The 12,733-nt window shown below is 36.3% G+C and overlaps 2 protein-coding genes across 3 annotated transcripts in view; one reads left to right on the forward strand and one right to left on the reverse strand.

The window, feature by feature from the left end:
• Window positions 1–12,733, reverse strand: part of dac (dachshund family transcription factor) — a 392,393-nt gene that overhangs the window by 27,440 nt on the left and 352,220 nt on the right. The gene's annotated exons all lie outside the window — the stretch shown is intronic.
• On the forward strand, window positions 8,168–8,787 carry LOC149376060 (uncharacterized). The gene is made up of 4 exons (XM_089598692.1): window positions 8,168–8,365; window positions 8,456–8,594; window positions 8,680–8,720; window positions 8,752–8,787. Exons 1-4 carry the CDS (start codon window positions 8,168–8,170, stop codon window positions 8,785–8,787), a joined length of 414 nt encoding a protein of 137 aa, XP_089454818.1.

The raw sequence follows: 12,733 nt of genomic DNA on the forward strand, positions 1-12,733 counted from the left end.
GCGTTATGTACGCACCGATGTCGCGCGTGTGTATTATACACGCGTGCACAATGGCCCCTCTCCGTCGCTTCTTTTTTTTCCTTCTTTTTCAACTTGGTACTTTTTTTCATTGCTCCGCAGTGCTTTTATTTTCAGATGCAGGTATGACACGCCTGTCCGACTATTCGAGTGTGTCGAACGGCTATGTACGCACTGCCGAGCGAGCGCGTGTCGATGGAAAACTTTGAGTTTTTTTTTCTTTTTTCCAATTTTTTAACGTTTACCCACACGTGAAAAAGAGTATCCTAGTTTAACTCAATTTTTTTTTAGAAGATCCCTGTACACGTTTCAAGGGAAGCTGCGAATAGTTGCCGACGTTTGGGACGAGGCCCTTCTGAGCTCGTGTTTTGTTAGCAATATTGTCACACGATTGTTTCACGCTTGCAATGCTTGTACGTGCAATAATAACTCAGACACACACGGAAAAAAACAAAAAGAGTCTCTAGTCGAGGTTCTTAACTAGTTTATCGATGTACACATACACACTCACACGAGTAAAACAAAACAAAGTAAAGAAAAAAGAGTGAAAGTCATCGAGACGAATGCGGTGTATCATTAAAGAGGTCGTCCGATAAGTTTTCAGTCGCGTGGGCAAGGCTAATGCCGCGATCACGTTTTCGTAATCCCCGCACGGTGGAGCTCGACCTCTTCCATCGAATCCACCCAAGACTAACTATACTGTCCCTCATGGCCATTTGAGGATTGTGTCTGTGTAATGACATGCATTACGCTCAGTTCAGTCGTATGGACATTGTATGGACTCTTTTTTTTTTTTTTTCACTCGGTGAACTGATGAATGAGAAATCGATGCTGTACGCACAGAGTACAGTAACCCAAAGAGACTGCGCACTCTCAAAGTCGTCAAAAACGACTGCTAAAGTCTTTTCTTTTATCAGGACTTCAATAGTGCCCAGCCCCTCGTAGTAACATCATCAAATCGTTAATGGTATTTCCTTTTTTTTGTTGCATATGTTTTGCGATGATGAAATTTTTACTTGGACGGAGAACTATATTGGAGTGGCGGGAGCTGCGAGAAGTTATTTTTATTACGAGTGCCGTAGATAAGAGTACATGGATGCGGAGGAAAAAGAGATGGAAAAAGGCGTACAGTGGGGCGCAAAAAAAAAAAAAAAAAAAAAATAGAAAAAAGGAAAAGGAAGACTTTCGAAAAAGAGGGAAGAAAAAAGCACGCGAGGGATTCCATATCTCGGGACATTTTTCTTTATCAGCGCGCGGCAGCAAGCGTTTTCACCGAGACTCTCTCTCTCTCTCTTCTCGGGGGAGGCGAGACGCGTGTTTTATTGCCCGAAAACCGACAGATATCGGGGGATTATGTAGCCCATCAACCACGACGACGCGCCGCACTTGTGCTCCCTACTATACACACGTATATGTTTATATAGCTCGCCAGCTTTTTCTTCACCCATCGCCCCTCCCTCCTTTTCTTGTCTTGATCTGTTTTTATTATTTTCATCGCCACGGCCATTCAATAGACAATGGTCTATTTTTTTCCACACAATTTTGGGATTTTTTTTTTTTTTATCATTGAATTAACTGACGAAAAAAATATTTAATACCATAAAATCGAGGCTGAAAAAGGAGGAGGGGAGCAAAGCATCGAATTATCTTTTTTTTTTTTCTTTTTCGCTCCCCTTGCGAAATATAGATAGTAAAAGGAGGAGAGAGAAGAAGCAGACACCGGCACTGCACGAATCACCTTTGTTCTTTTTGTTCTCGACCCTCTCCTCCTCCCTCGCGTGCATACGTGCGGGCATTCGATTTTTGCTCTTAAAAAAGCGGATGTTTCGCCGTCGAACGATCGGATTTCCTTTCGATCTCTCCTCCGACGATTTCGGGTCCGACCCTCCCCCGAAGGGGTGCGTGCTCCTCGATGCGGTTCAACGCTTCGGCTCGCCATCTTCTCTCTCGAATCTTCTTCCATTCGTATTTGCAGTTCTCTTGCTTCTTTTTCGGAATCGACGCTCGGGGAAGGCTTTGTCTTCTTTTCTTATAAAAAAATAAAAAATAAAATAAAAAAAAAAAGAAAGAGCAAAAATTGAGGGGCACATTAAGTTGGCCGGATTGCCTGGATGGGTCGATTTAGTTTCGTTCGGAACAACCACGATTATGACGATGCGAATCTTTATGATCAATGAGATTTGTTATGTGGCTGTTTCTTCGTGGTCGAGACGATAATACCGTTCGGAATAAAAGTTAATTAAATGGCTTTAGTTTGTATATTTATTTACCACGTATAAGGTATGTTGCCTATGTGTGTTAAAAATGAATAGATTCCATTAAAAATAAGATATCTTTTTTTTTGACAATTTTCGCATGTCATGAGAGTAGGGTTTGCAGTATTTTTTTCCCATCCATTTTATGCTAAACGTTGCTAACTGCAGGAAAACAGTACACACGTCAACACCGCGTTATTTACGATGGGAGAAAGCTAGTCACCGGCGTGTGGAATAAATATAATGTTCGCCGATGATATTTCATTTTCCCCCACATTTCCTAGGGTAAATAAATAAAAAAAAAAAAAAGAAGAAAAAAAAATAGTACACACAGAGAAAGAAGGGACAGAGGGAAAGAGATTCCACCAAGTGTTTTAGCTTATCGCGTTTGCCGTGCGCGCTTGTATGGCAAAAGCATCGCGCCTCCGGTCTCCCCCTCGACTTTTTTTTTCTCCTCCCGTCAGGGTAGGGAGAAAAAGCCGCACGAGTGATATTTTTTGTGGCAAATGTTTTTACGTGGTCGTCAGCAACTGGACACTTGTGCAATGTATTCTCCCACACGTGCAGTGTACGTGCATACGGGAAACCCTGCATATACAGTTTTTTGTTTTATCTCGCAATGCGTTTTTCTTGTCCCCCGTTTTCGGAATGTCTCGATCGACTATAGGGATATGATATGATTGATCGATGCTCCACAGAAGACGGAGATTACTTGCGTCAGATTGCGACGTTGTGATTGTTATCGCGTGAATATTGGATACCCACGTGGAGAGGAACAAGAAAGTGAATCTTATATATCATTATCTGACAATAGAAATGAAACAGAGAATAACACTTGGAGTCTTTTACTTATTATAGTAACAATTTTTATAATGAATACCAAAAAATATTTAATTTACATAATAAGAACAATCTACATTCATTATCAAATTTGTTCCGAGAAAGTTTTGGATTTATTGTGGTTTGTAGTAAAATCTACTACTTCCCAGTGAATATCCACTACTTCACATAAGTCCTAAGTATACAACTTTGAGATAGTTAAATCGTCCGTTTCACTGCTAAAACAGTGTATGTTCACCATTTTACAGTTCATACGCACTTTTTAGTAAAATTTGTATATTTATAACTTTTTTCAAATTTATCTTTGATTATAATCTTTGAAAATAAGCAGACCATAACCATAACTCATTTTCCAAGAATGTGCTTGTATTTTAAGGATAATGAGTTTAGGTAATGCACCTACTGTTGTACGATGTACACAGTAACCGTTGCTATATTAATTTAGGCCATGATTAATACAGAAATAGTAGGAATCTGGGGGCACCCAAGAAATGTCTACAAGAAAGTCTACAGCCGTATAGGATCATAATTTCAGCCCCAAGTCATAACTGCACGTAGCAAACATCTTGCAATGATGTTATCTAACATTTAATTACATTGCTATTGTACCATCTTATAGCAAAATTGTTTGGACTTTTTAAAACGATTCCAATAAAATTTTTCATTTGTGGATTCATACAACTAAACACATGTCCACCAGAGAAAATTCAATAATCCTGTACATTGTAAAGAATAGCCCACATCGGTTATCAAAACTCAAACAAAGGCACATACTCGCGTAAGATCATACAGCTTCCCGAAAAATTATATCGCACATGAACAGAGCCGCAGAATGCAATGGAACGCCATCAAGGAAAAGAAAAGTGTACATATGTGTACGTTTATTGGTACAAGCTCGAAATACACGACAAGGACCTAAGCACTGCAAAAAGAGAATAAGTTGAAAGGCAGAAAGGACCCCGCGGATCTCGTGCACACACACACAATCCTCGGCTCTCAAAGAAAAGCTCTCGTCTCCTGCAGACTCCGCGAGCAAGCGCCGCCGAGGATAGGAATTAAATTCTTAAAGTTCCCTCCATACATGCCGAAAAGTCGCATTCCACGACTCTCTCTCTCTCTCTCTCTCTTTCCCGAGGAATCCGATATTAATTCCCATAAATTTCCTTTTAAAACGCTCCCGTGGACGTCTTCCTCTCTCTTGCTCCGTTACAACTACCATTCCCCTATCCGCTCTACATAGCAACACACACATACACCGAGTCGACGACGTACAAACATACCCTACTTCTCCCACAGTCTGGATTTTAATTCTTGTATGCAAAGAACGTTATTCTTCATTCGTTCGTCCTTTCTTTTTTTTTTCTGCTTCCGGTGTCCCGTGCGAGTCGAGCTGAAAAGAGGAAAAACTCGATCTACGCCAAACAACAAAGTATACCGGGGCTCGAGCAATATTTAACGAGAGCTATTGTCAAGAGTTCCCATTTCGCTCGAGAGAATGGCACCCTTTGATTTTTTTGATATTACCATCCGTGCGTTGTTGCACCGTGTAAAAAATGATAATGTCCTCGAGCTGTTTTCGCAGTGGAACAAGTTCGATACATCACGTTTGACAAGTTGAAAAACAAAGTGTGATTGTAAATCTGAAAGAGCGAAATAACAAAGTGTGTTTGCGGTGGCAATGGTTGGTGATCTTACACCTGTATATCCTTGTTAATGTATTCATTTTATAATCGGCCAAATTGCGGCACGAGCGCCATTTACACTTCAGAATGTGCACATGGAATATCGCCTGCGTCGAACAGCAATGTAATATATAGAGTGGTCATACGTGTGTGTACAGTGGCACATGATAAATGGTTTTGTCCGGCGGCCATATCGGTAATTTTCGGTTCACTGTTGCCTTTTTTCCATATTTTTTTTAGTTTTTTAATTTTTTTTTTTTTTTTTTTTTTTTTTTTTTTTTCAGGAGAAGCGAAAAAAAGGTATGGAAATAAAATCGTTTCAAAAGTTAATTTGAGAGTTTGAAATATTGCGGAATACTCGCAAATGTGCAATGGAGGGATTTGCATGATGGCGGGCCGTTTTGTTCAATAATTCAAGCGACAAACGATAAACACACGTGTGTGTGCGCTCGCGCAGGTTAACTTGGCGCCATTGTTTCGCAATAGTAAATCATTTTTTAACTGCCGATCGTAAATCATCGTACGGGTGAATATTTTACAATGGCAAGTCGTTAGGAATATTGGGGGAAAAAAACCAATTTGGTGTAAATTTTGCAGTTGTAACTTTGTATTGAAAAGTAATGTTTTTACCCAAATATTGACACTCTAGGTTTGGTAGACTATGTCCAATGTACACAAGAATTGCATACATATTCGTTGTGCATAAAAATGTTTGTACACGAAATATTATGCACAAGGTTATGTTAATAACAACCACAAAAAATATTTTTACTATTATTTTTACATGCACAATATTTGTGCCTAAATCAACGTACGTTTTGTGCACATCTCGTTACAAATATTGTGCACAAAAAAATGTTAATAATGAAAATTGTGTGGTCTTTCCCCACTGGCTAGTGCATTGTTTTTGTGTAGAATAATTTGTGCACAACGGAATTGCGCACAATCCTTGTGTGCATTGCACATAGTCTGCCCGAGGTTTCACGATGAAGAAGAAAAAAAAGCACGAGTTTTAAAAATCGCTTTAAATGAATGATTCAAAGCGCTATTCCTGTCGAGCGTCCCTCTAACCGTCGTCACCAGCGACACAAAGGCCCACTCGTATATATACACTGGTGTACTCGAGGCACACGCACGACCGGAAGTTTCACCGCAGCGGGGAATTAGCGAATCGCGGCCACACGCAAAACGATTTCCGTCCCCTGTCCCTCGACGCTGCCCTCCAACGACTTCAATCGGAATAAGCCGCGGAGTCCCCGTCGAGCGAGCTTTATTTGCGCGGTCATTTGTCCATTCTCTTTCATATGCGAAACCAAAGGGAAAGAGACCACGTTTGCCCCGCGCTTTATAACGCCCCGAGATTGGGGCATTAAATATCCAGCAAAGGGCAGCTCGACCACCACCCCCACGTTTCGATTCCCAGTGTGTACGTCGTCTCCGTTGTTGGAGTGTTTGGTGCATTCCTTTTTCACTCTCGGCTGCTGGTATTGTTTCGCGGGGGGGGGGTCGAGGGTGGACAGCGCGTGTGTGCGGGACGGCGTTTGTCGTACCCCTTGCTTTTCTCGCCAATTTGTTTTCGCATTGTTTTTTTTAATCGACTGTCCTTCGAGGTGTGGGCATGACGGGCTAGGGAACTGTACACCCGTTTCGGTAGCGGAATTGCAAGTGGTGCAAAATATACCACAGTGTTTTACGTTGGTTTTACAATTTTAATGATTTCTGTTTAGGCAAGGAAAATACGACTTTTGAAATGAAAGATATAGGAACGCTTTTTTTGATTTCATGATAAAGTGAGGGAGATTTTTAAAGAATACTGTGATGAGGTTGTAATTAAGTGAAATATTAGGGACTTACTTACGCTGAAAAATATACATTAACGATGGATTTTTAAAAAATTCCAAATACGTATCAGCTTGCGTTTGGTCACAAAAAAAGTATAAGGAGTTTCTCCGAGCTATGTTTATTTGACTATGCGTGAATGTTTAGAGCGCTTGCGTTTTTTACTATCCAAGTTCCTTAAGAATTGGTTGTTTTCTACTGATACTGCTCCGTGATTGGCTATCAAAATAATGAACCGTCGTTGCACTGTGCTGTCGCTGTCAACGAAATAAACATCGCAGGGATAAACATTCATAGTTTTACTACAAAAATGAGGTGCACTGTCGATATTTTGGACCCAACCTACTTGGCGAATGTGTGTTCTTATGTTCGATAGATATACGGTACGTGCACTTGTTAATTTGTTATTTTGTCAGAGAAAAATTATCAATGCCTCTCAGAAGAATCTTAAGAGGCAGAAGAAAAGGCCTGTGAGAATATTCAATAGTATATTCAATACTGTTCACTTTTCAAAATTCAAAATTTTTCAAATATTATGGCTGAGCGTATTTTAAGGGATTAAAGATAAATGCAGAAATAGTAACAATACATATATAGAGAAAACATAACATTAACCCTCCGAATCCAAAAGAGATGAAGTAAGAAATGAATAAAAAAAATAAATAACAATAATATCGTAAGTTATTCATCACGTACAATAAATAAATAAAGCTCCCGAGCAAAAAAAAACATTTATTAGTGTGTAGTATGGAGTTAGCGTTATCGGTGAAAAGTACAGTAAAAAAAAATATTGGTGACAAGCTTAACAAAGTAGCACAAAGCTGGGATATACTGAGCGAAATCTTACTTACAACTATCTTATTACATGTATAATTATTTGTGGTATTACTTTATACATTAAAGGATATTAAACTGATTAAAACTTAAGTTTATAGTTAATGGTATAACGATAAAGTTTCATATAAAAATATCACAAAAAATAACAAGATATAAACAATAATTTTACCTTACGCAATTAACATTAAAAATTTGACAGAAAAACTATACGTAGATGGCTACCGTATGGTTACATGCAACTAGAGATATCTTAGCAAAGTCAGAACTTCCAAGTCAATTATAAAATTTTTTTGATTACTTTTAATCTACTGCTAAGCATTAGTCTAAAATCTTTAGGGAAGAAGAAAAATTAAAACCAGATACTAATATTTGCATACATATCTACACTATTATTTTCTCATTAGTGCCTACAAGACAATACAACCAATTGGATACAGTCCCCACACATTTTTACAGAATAAAAATTCTTCTACACATTCACATACAAGTGGATGTATAGAAACAGGCATATACAATATTTCAGATTTTCAGTACTACACGGGCATCCGTGTCAGCAAGTAAAGTTTACAAAACGCGTACCACCAATATTTTACTGCAATTATCCCATTTCTATTCAAATAATTCCTTTCATTTTTTTTTCTTTTTTTCAAAATTTAAGTGCTGGCAATATTAAGATCACTCTTTTCGGGAGCAAAAATGAGGGGCGAAAAAATAGTTGCTATTTCGTCGATTACGACATTTTTAATTTTGATCATAAGCAGTACAACTGATGCGAAAAACGATTACTCTGAAGAAAAAGACCGGAGCACAAATATGGTCCAATGTGGAGCTACAGTAAATGACTCAATGGATGAATCAAACGATTCCCTACAAGAGTTAAAAAAATTAAGAGAGGTAACTTCTTTAAACTAGCAACTTCAGGTCATTTTGTTACTAAGATTGATTTTTTCCGTATTTTTTGATGTTTTTTATGTTTTTATAAAGAAATTCGGTAATTCTGGACCTCTGAGTTACAACGAAACTATGCCACAGTACATGCTGGGACTTTATATTTTGAGAACCAAAAGTGACTGGCCATTGGTGCCCTTCAACGCTAAAACTGTGCGTTGTTTGATTGAAAAACGTAAGTATTTTTTTTTTTTACTAAGGACATAAACACAAAAGAATAGTCGTGATATTTGAATTTGGTAATATACTACTGTTTACAGCTGTCAAAAACACAACTTCCAAATTTTTTTTCTTCGATACTGTGGACTCGACGTACAATAAATCGTTACTAGGAGCTCAAATCCATCTGTACCGCGAACACTCGTTGACTTCGACGGAAAATCTTCCAGTTTCTTCTCCTACCTACTATGAAGTAACTACTACAGGAGAAGAGATAAATCGGCGGCAAACAGATTTTTCATTAATTTACTAATTTTACTATTATTTTAACAGTTTAGCGTTTATCAAGTGCAGTCGAATGAAACTCTGGATGATCCCGTTTTCCACAAGCTATTGGATAAGCACACCATTGCAGCTAACGTTTCAAGTTGGCTGGTAAGTTTTTCAGCTAATTGAAATTACGAAATCGAAACGCTTTTGCATTTTTAATATCTTTTTGTATTTGTAAATCCAATGTGCTCCTGGAAGGTGTTTGATGTCACCCCAGCCGTGGTTTCGTGGCTTTCTGGAGAACATCCGAATCTAGGACTGATTGTTGTTGCAACAACTGAATCCGGTGACCACGTGCAAGTGGACTTTGTACGTCGAAACAAAGAACCTGCGGACGACAAGTCACCAATTCTCGTGATATTCAATCACGATGACTATAGTACATCGGAATTTGAAAGTAATAAAGCTGGTGGGTAACTTTTCTTTTTATTTTATCAAACAATTAGGCAAACTATCTACATCCTGTAGGAGATAATACCTACTTGCAGCTAATAACTTGATATTAATAATATAAGGTGTTAAATTTCCATTTAAACGTAATAAAAAAAATTTTTTCTAATGATTTTTTATGTCAGAATGTAAAAATAAATTCAGGCCTTATGATTCCATAGTGCATACCAGGTATAAAAAAAATTTCTTGAAAAAAGCCGCACAACAAAAACAAAAAGTAATATGATTTTTTACCACAAAAACGAGTTGGGACTTATGAGTTTCAACTATAATGTTAACCGAATTTTGTGGTAATTTTTTTTTCCCCTGCTTAAAGAAAAACATGAGGTAAAATGTCGACAATGCATTGTTAAGAGTATAGATGCTAGAATTATTTATAAACTGATATTATGAATAGGATAACGGTGGCATAAAATTTAATAATTAAACTAATCAGTACAGTAATCCATAAAATTATAAACAGTGTAAAAAAATTAAAATTAATGTACTAGGCAATGGATGAATACACAAGACCGAACCAGCTTCAAGAGCGTTGGTTTTTTTAATTGAATTTGAAATTTGTTTTTAGACTTCAGCTCAAAGCAGAAAAATGAATCATTAAAAATCTACGAGCATGCAATCAAACACCCAGAATTTCATGTGCATCGAGGAAATGGGGAAATGCGCGAAGAAAAAAAAACACCAGCTGATAAATCCACTTTATTGACCAGAAAGCGAAGATCCGTAGACAAAGACAATAGTCCATGTGCAAAGTATATTTTTACAGCTGAATTTAGAGAAGTTGGATACCCCTTTATTATCTCACCTGATATATATTCTACATATGAATGCCGAGGATACTGCGGACAGAAAAGAAAGATTGTCACAAATTACGACTTATTACAAGTAAGTTTTTCTCAAGCCATAAAGAATTAATAGTGTTGCTTTTATCATAAATTTTAATCACCTTGTCTTTTACTTCATAGGTTTATTAATGTCCTTAACAAGTTTAACTTAGTTTCAATACACGTTTTATGTCGAAATTTCTATAAAATTACACCTTGTGATTTTACCAATTTTAGAATGTATTAAGATTTTCTCTGATTTTTTGACTTTTAAATAACTTCCATCACATTTTTACTTTGATCATGTTTATTTTTTACTTTTTCTGGTCACCTATTTCAAGGTCATTTTAAATTAAATTTTGGAGTTTGGTACTACGTCACTATTACCTATTTCCGTACACTACATTTTTTTCTTAAAATAAGCTGTATTAGCCAAAATATACTACAAATAAGGATATGGATTAATATGTCTCAACTGCGAGCTACGTAAAAATCTAACAATGTTTTCTTCTATAGGCTCCGTGATCAAAGACACTATCGCCAACTTGTGGCTGTTTGGTGAGTCTGCATGGTTATGAGAATTCATGGAGTATCATAGTTGCCTAAAGTCAATCATTTTTTTCATCAATATCAAAATCGTTTCAACAGTCTGATCATCTCAATTAGAATCTTCAACCCCATAACTTTACGATGATACTTTTTGTCAGCATGAGATTTTACTATAATAAGTTGTGAAAAAGATGTATATCCCTTTGTTGCTTGTAGACCGTGTAGCTCACACATAGAAGCGTCAAAGGAAGTTCATCTTTTTACAACTTAGTAAAACTAAATCTCTTGCTGAAAAAAATATCATCGAAAAGTTAAGGAATCAGGAATTCTAACTGAGATAACGGGACTATTAGGAAGGATCTTGATATTAGTGAAAAAAATTATTGACTTTAGGCAACCATGGTACTCCGTATATTCTCGTAACCACGCGGACTCACCTAACAGCCACAAGTTGGCGCTGGGGGTTCTTGTTCATGGAGCCTGCAGCCGATTATTTATTGAGTCGGAGTGATCAAACCGTTTTAGTATGAATCTATGTATGTGTAAAATTTTGAGAAAAAATTTGAATTTGAATTATTAACGTAGAACATAATTTCATGTATATACTCTACATTTTTTGAAAAACAATATATGATTTCATACGTTTTTATTTTTCAGGAAGCTCTTTACGGAAATACCTTTGATCATGTTGAAGTAAGAAATACGTGCTGTGCTCCTACGGCTATATCCGACCTCGACATTCTTAGGTTTGACGTTTACTACAATGTAATATATGAAACTGTAAAGGGCGGTAAGGTCTCCAGTTGTGGCTGCAAAAGCAGTGCAACTGATTAGTGAGAAAATTTTGCATGTTATTCAGATTAACCATACTTTTTTATAATAACAATGTTTTGAGAGAAAACTTGTTATAGTTTATATGTCATATAATCGAATACTATTTTCTTTATACTTAACACGATGTTTATTGCGTATTTCCATGTAGACAAAAAACTTTGTCAACGATCAGTGCAATGCGAAATAAAGAATTATTTATATATTGCTTAAAAAAATGAATTACACTGATAATTGTCCTTCCGAATTTCTTCATCCTTATTCTGTTGAATATTTTTTTTTAACGAAACAAAACTTAGTGACCCTGAAAAACTTTTATTACATTACATAAAAAAAAATTTAATTGAAAGAAATGTTTCTTTTAATCAGCCTAAGCTTTGTTATTTATAAGAGAAAATACTAAACGATATGGAATTAAAACGAAATTAAAAAAAAAATTCCCTACTTCGTGATGTTTTTGTTGACATTTGAACATGAACTGTACCTTCGGTCGGAAAAATAGTGTTTAATGTATATGAATGCCCTACATTCAAGGCTACTCTTTAGAAAAACATACTAGTGTCGATGAAACTTCTGCAACAATAACTACTCTTTCTTTGATTTAAAGAATTTGATCGTTTCATGCAGTAAAATATCAGCTTCCGTTCGGCCATCAAAAAAAGTATAAAGAATTTTTTTCCCGAGCCAAGTTTATTAGACTATACAAGAATGTTTTAAACACTTAGATTTTTTAATATGCAAGTTCCTAAATAAAATGTTATTAAATTTGTTTATCTAATAATGTTTCAACATTTTCCACTGAATCATGTTTTCTAAAAACATAGAAGTCGGAAAAAACCATTTTTTTCTTTCTTTTTAATTGATTCAATTGTTGGTTATGCCTAAGAAGCATTGTTTATAAATTTATTTTAGTTTTGTAATTCATTGGGTAGTAGCATTTGAGTTCTGATTTTTCAAAAATTATACGTTATCAAGATTAGTATATTTTATCAGTATACAACGAGATTGATGACAAAAAAAAACCTTTTTTTTTTTACCTCGTTTTTGCAGTCATGATAAACAGTAAATAATTTCATAGGTAATAGTTTCAATAGGGTATAGCTAGGTGTGGAACTGCTAAGCAAAATATGGTGAAATTTGGTCAAAATGATGGCAATGCTAATATAGTTTA

Source organism: Copidosoma floridanum, unplaced genomic scaffold (genome assembly GCF_036245765.1).
Source record: "Copidosoma floridanum isolate Cflo_tuat_1 unplaced genomic scaffold, Cflo_Japanese_pri ptg000001l, whole genome shotgun sequence".
Lineage (NCBI taxonomy): Eukaryota > Metazoa > Arthropoda > Insecta > Hymenoptera > Encyrtidae > Copidosoma > Copidosoma floridanum.